This window comes from Miscanthus floridulus, chromosome 2 (genome assembly GCF_019320115.1).
Source record: "Miscanthus floridulus cultivar M001 chromosome 2, ASM1932011v1, whole genome shotgun sequence".
Taxonomy (NCBI): domain Eukaryota; kingdom Viridiplantae; phylum Streptophyta; class Magnoliopsida; order Poales; family Poaceae; genus Miscanthus; species Miscanthus floridulus.
In genome coordinates this window covers 138,334,057-138,340,618 of record NC_089581.1, presented here as the reverse complement: position 1 = coordinate 138,340,618, position 6,562 = coordinate 138,334,057, and the positions used below count along the sequence as shown (strand labels likewise).

Below are 6,562 nucleotides of genomic sequence, written 5' to 3'. Positions count from 1 at the left end.
ATTATTCCTACTGAACTCCATGACCTACTTAAGCAAAATAGAAATTAGGTGGTCGGGGTGAGATATGACTTATTATTGTCTTGTTATGTCACATATATTATATGATAACAATATTTGGTTATAAAATATGTGAGACGTGAATTTTATTAAATTTAATTGTTCATTTTATTTTTTACAAATTTATATTATTTTGTATCATATACTCTTATAAAGTCAAACCCCACTAGCAATTTTCTTGACATGCAAGGTGTTCACCTCAACAGTCCACTATCACTTGCAATTAAAGTTCACTAGCACAAAAAATTATGATATCCACGTCAGCGAGACACATCATTCACTAACATACATTTAGTTGTCCACGTTAGCATGCCATGCTATCCACTAACATTAGTTTATAATAGTCATGGCCTGTTTGGGTAACGTAATTTTCAAAAATTATGGTATCACAAAAGTGTAGTTTTGTAAGCCAAAGAGATACAAAACCATGGTTTAGAAAAAAAATGTCATAAGTAGAGTTTTTAAAAATAAAAAAAATATAGTTTTAATAAAACCATGGTTTTATAAACTATAAAGTTTATGGTATCCAAACACCTAACCGTCATTAAAAACCAAAGTATTTTTAAAAACCATTGTATTTCTTTGATACTTTAAAAATACTTTGTATCAAAACAGGGTAATCTTTTTTTTAAGAATGATATGAATAGTTAAATTTTATTCTAAATCAGCGGTCCCGCGGCCACGCGTCGGGTGTTCTTCTTGTTTCGGAGATGAAAAGGGCTTTTACGGAACGCGCAGTGTGGCACAACTGACGCTAGGTTCGCAAAGTGGAAAGAGGGGACAAGGGAGACGAGTCGCTTCGCCTTCTTGCCGCCGCCGCCTCCGCCTCCGCCTCCCTCCCTCCGAGTTCGAGGTACCATTTCTTGATCGCCAAATCCATGTCCCCGCACGACCACGATTACCGCTAAACCTGCATAGATTGAATGTGTCGAATGCGCTCCAACCCAATTCTAAGGTTTCTGCCGTGAAATTTTCATTTAGGGAGTGCTCCTTGGTAGGGTTTTGGCTTTGCAAAAACTGCATCGTTCGTTCTTCAGTTGTTGTGATTCCCAGCCCTAATAGCAGGTAGAAGATAATGGTTATTCATGCCTAGATATGCGCCAATGTACATACTCTGATGAATGTCGTTGTTCATTTTCTTTTTGCGATTCCTTCCCACATATAAGGCGTATAATTATCCTCGCAAAAAAAGGGGTATAATTATAAAATTTCAGCCTTCTTGCTCCAGTAATTTTTATGCTCATCGGAATTTACTTGGGACTTATTGTGGTTTGGCTTGGTGGTTAGGATATGGAGCCGTCAGATTGCCAATCTCGTAACCAAACTAGTGGTGCACCTGTTCACTCGGATGAATCTTCAGACGCACATGCAGCTGATGTCGTCATGGAGGACCTTCTGCTAGGTCCATCTCGCAAGAGGAAGATCGAATCATCATCAGTCGCACATGCCGGTGATGTTGTTATGGAGGAGCCTCAGGATGGTCCATCTCCTAAGAAGGTTGACATTCACCAGGCAATTGACCTCATGAGGTTTGTCTTCAGAGAAGGGATGGCTTTCCTAGACAATGGGTCTGGGAGATCTTTTGCAGAGAGGATGATTGTGGACATGTCAGGCTTCATGGTAGACATGATGTTGGGTCCCGGTACTTCCCAGCAGAATGATCCCGGTCGGATGTGGATGATGACACCTACCCTTGACAAGGATATTGCCCATGCATTTGCTAAGGAAACAAGAAAAGGTATCGGCGGTGTGGTCCAGGGAGATTTCTATGGGATATTTGTTGATACGGTTTACATACCTAGCACGATGATGTCCTGTATGGTCCTGTTTGTGCGCTATCTTAATGGCAAGGGTGATGTGGTGGAGAGGCTTCTCGGTGTTGTGCCAGACCCTGATTTCGGTGGTTCATCTCTCAATGTGATGGTGTATTCGATGCTTTCTGAAGCTGGATTGATTTTGTCGAAGCTGCGTGGTCAAGGCCATGGCTTGTTTGGTTACGACGATGAAATTTTCACCACACTAAAGACATTAATCACTAACGAGACTGGATTGGAGTACTACGTTCATCCTTATCTCTGCCAGCTGCATTCTTCTCTTGTACATTCTTCCCATGGTCAGTTTAAAGTTTATGAGCTCTTCCAAACTGTCGATGCACTGTCAAATCTAGTCAAAGACTGTCCCCAGTTCACAGAAAAGGTTTGTTCGCTAATACAAGAGAGAGGGTTCAACCTGGCCAGTGATCTTAAGAAACCTGGTGAAACAAGCTGGGGTTCATATTATGAGGCACTCGTGAAATTTGCTGCTTATTTTGATCCAATTTGTGATGCACTTTACTTTGTGAGAGAAGAAGTGAAAGACCATGATCACACATATCTGGCATACAAAGTACTTAAAGGATTGTCCTATGACTTTGCCTTTGCCTTGCTTTTGATGCAAGATGTACTGAGTGTTACAAATGAGCTTTCACTGGCCTTGGACAGGAAATATGTGGACGCAGAGAACTGTATGGCTCTCCTCCAGGAGGCCAAGAAGCAGCTGCAGGCAATGAGGGATGAAGGATGGACATCCTTCCTCAACAAAGTAGGCTTGTTTTGCAGTGAAAATGAATTCCCCATGCCCAATATGGGAGCCAAATTTGAACCCCGGCCGAGATTGAGGGGCAATGCTCCAACGATGACGAACCTGGAGCACTACCATATTGATTTCTTCGAAAAGGTTATCAATATTCACCTCAATGAGTTTGACAAGCGTTTCAGCAAGCAAAGCTCAGTGCTGTTTCTTCTTTCATCGTGCTTAAATCCACAGAATTCTTTCCAAGCTTTTGATAAGGAGAAGCTTCTCGAGTATGCTCGGCTCTACCCGTCCGACTTCTCTGATTCTGACATAGCAACACTTGATCTGCAACTTGAAGCCTTCGTAGCGGACTTGCGCTCTGATGTCAGGTTCCGTGAAATGAGTGCTCTCAGTGAACTTTCTGTTAAGATGGTGGAGACAGGCAAGGCCACCGTGTATCCTCTGGTATATCTGCTTCTAAAGCTTGCTCTCATCCTTCCTGGGACACCGGCCACCGCCAAGACAGCATCCTCTGCGATTAAGTTCATAGATAGCACGATGCAGGAAGAACCTTGCAACCAGTGGATCAGTGACTGCTTATTGCTGTTCCTGGAGCGTGACATATTTGAAAGTGTTACCAATGACGCTGTCATTTCATCTCTTTGAGGCTACATTGACGGGACGGTAACTAGAGCTTTTGCTACATTATGGAGGTGCTGGTTTCATGAGCTGTTAGCCTATTACTTTGTTTGCCCAACCTATGCATTTTTTTTCTGTATTTCTTGGTTTGTTCGTCTAAGTGCAACGCCTGATGCATGAACCGGATTATATGGTTTTGGAGATTGGACTTCTGGTGTCGAATGTTTTTGTCAGCTTGAATGGTTATGTAGTACGGGGACTAGATGGATTCATGTTTCATGCTGAAACCTCTTCTTTACATCGTTCTATAGGCTATATAGGCTACCTGGATAATTCGTTGGTGCCAGAGGTGGAACAATCTGAAGTCATAGCAGGATTACAGACTTCATTTCTTTCGGCGAGGACTTAAATCTGTTTGAAATTAAGCTAACTCAAGTTGGTTATGGGCGTATGGTTCCATGCAAAGCCACAGACAGATGAGATCTACCTTATTTATAGTGGCTTAGTATTATTACGTTAAATAGTGACTTGCAGAGTGATTTAGTGTTATTACGTTAAACAAAGAAACACAATGGGGGATTATTGTCTTCCTCCACCCTCACCGAGTCATTTCGCAGGTTTTTAGACAGAATTTTTTTATTGATTTTTAAGATCATTGAGTGGGTCAAGTTGATAAAAAAAAAATCTTGAAATCACTACCGATATCTGCTTGCCAAGTACATAGTAGCCTACTGAAGTTTGACACAACATAGACACGATATCTCAATATCGAAAACCATAGGAGGTTGTATTGGCGAGATCCAAGCATTCACGACAAAAAAAAATAATAATAATCAAACATTTAGTACTTCCTCCGTCCATAAAAGAATGTAATTCTTGCTTTTTGAAAAGTCAAATAGTTTAAACTTTAACTAAATTTATATAAAAAAATTAAAAATATTTATGATACAAAGTGAGTACCATTAGATTAGTTATAGAATATATATTTATAATAAATTTATTAGGAGACATAAATGCTAATAATATTTGCTATAAACTTGGTCAAACTTGAGCTTCTTTGACCGACACGCATCTTATAATTACATACTTTGGCAGACAGAGATAATATCATACTAAGGGTTTGTTTGGGTCCACTTCTTTAAATTTTAGACCTCTAAATTTTAAAGCTAAAGTCGTAAACAGATGGTCTAAATTTAGCTCTAAACTTTCGTCCACCTCACGTTAGAGCTTTAGATCTCAAAATTGAGCTAAGATACTCTAAAGTTTTTAAAGCTCTAAAGTTAGTTTAGAGGAGGAATCAAACAAGTCATAAACTAGTGGCCTTTCCTTTTTTTTTAACATTCAACCCGCCCCTTGTCCTTTTTCTTTTTACATTAGCTTATTCGTAAGTTCGTCACGAAGATCTTTCTATCAATAAATAGGAATGAGTATTTGTCATATGGTACAAAATCTTATTTGTTTTTTCTATTGTTTGATGCGAGCTAGAGAGGGAGCGCGCGGTACGAACTAAAAAAAGATACTAACTATCAGTCGGTGGATTAGGTTTCAACTTTATTTTTGAAAGGTCATGGGACATGCCTCACATGTGTAACGTTCGCAGTATCTGCTTACAACTAGGTTCAAGTATTTAATCTCAAAAGGGCCTTATTAGCGCTCGGACGTTCGCGTCCGGATGCGGGTGCCTGCTCCTCTATTCACGTGCGTCTGCATGCACGTAGGAGGCCACAACCCTCTCCGCGTTTCCCCGTCCGGACACCCGAGCCCCATCCCGCCCATACCCCCTCCGCTTTTGGCATGCGCATGCCGCGCAGGGATTGCATGCGCCCTCCCCATCTGCTTCTGGCGTAAGTTTCCCGCGCTGCCCCGAGCGTCACCAGCATCGTGAAGAGAGTAGAGGCACGGATATGCCTAGCCAGCGTCCGGAGGAGGAGAAGACACCGAGGCGAGGCAACAGAAAAGCGACGAGGGAGATGCAACACTCGATTTACTTTTGAAACATCGAGATGCAACGCTTGCAACATACCCCCTCCGGTTCTCTAAAGCAAGTCGTTTTGGACATCGACACGATCTTTAAGAAACGACTTTGACTATAACTTTTTGCTATAAAATATTTATAAAATATAGTCAATATATACTTTTATGAAATTACATTTCGAGATGAATCTACTTACATCACTTTCATATTTTCAAACTCAACCCAAAAGAAGTTATTTGTAGTCAAAGTTTAAAATGTTTAACTTAAGACAACCTTAAAACGACCTGTTTTAGAGAACCGGAGGGAGTACGTCTGAAGGCTGAAACACTTGAAACATGCTTCTGAAATACTTGTAAAAAAACACCTGGAAAACACTTGAAAACCATTGCAAAACATACGCAATATCCAGATAAAATACTTGCAATATATGTGTGAAACATATGCAACATCCAGATAAAACACACTTGCAACATACATCCGAAAACACAGATGAAACATTGAAAACAAACCTTTATAACATACGTGTACAACCATTGCAACATATGCAACATCTCGATCTACTTTTGCATCATCCGCACGAAACAATTGCAACATAGATATAAAACACCTGAAACGTACGCTGCAACATGTGTTTTCAGCACATCGCAACATCTCCTTGTTGCATGGGAAAATGGAGGCTCGTCGGTGTGTGGAGTTCGTTGGAGGTAGCGGCTCGACGGCGTTTGTAGGCGGCGGGCTAACGGCAGGGAGGCATCAGCCACGTGACGCAGCAGGAAAGTAGAGGGCAGCCACGGCTACGCGTCGCGCTTGGCAGGCAGGGCTGCCCACCGAGCGTCGCGGCTTGAAGGTGGCCGCGCGCAGTTCCTGGCAGGCAGCGTCGGCGTCCGATGGCCAAGCACTGCTCCTCGGATGCGGCAGGCAAGCCGATAGGAGCAACATACGGATAAGAGCGAGGAGTTTTTTTTATTAAGGAACTGTTTGGAGGAGCTCCGGGAGGCTCCGGCTCCGGTACTGTTCATATACTGTAGCACAGAGCCGGCGGAGCTCGAAATCGTGGCTTCGCCGGCTCCTCCTCTTTTTGGCTTCTTTTCAGTTCATTTTGCGCCTCGATTTTCGAAACGGCTCCTGCTACAATGTCGCTACAGTCACGAGGTGAGGAGCTGGAGCCGCCAGAAGCAGCGCCAAACACGTCCTAAAAACAGACGGGGGAATTTGAGTGGGTCGATAGGCCAGTCCAGTGCGTATCTGGGAGCCGCATCGGACGAGCGGGGATGGACGGATGTCCCAGCATTATCGATTCTCAAAAGATTTCACTCTGAACTAGGTTTTACTGACCTT

General features: G+C 42.4%; 1 protein-coding gene across 1 annotated transcript; it reads left to right on the top strand.

Moving 5' to 3' along the window:
- Positions 1–806: 806 nt before the first annotated feature.
- On the top strand, positions 807–3,464 carry LOC136539835 (uncharacterized). The gene is made up of 3 exons (XM_066531826.1): positions 807–910; positions 1,345–2,772; positions 2,863–3,464. The coding sequence occupies exons 2-3, from the start codon at positions 1,348–1,350 to the stop codon at positions 3,274–3,276; spliced, it is 1,839 nt and encodes a 612-aa protein (XP_066387923.1). The 5' UTR covers positions 807–910; positions 1,345–1,347; the 3' UTR covers positions 3,277–3,464.
- Positions 3,465–6,562: the final 3,098 nt, after the last annotated feature.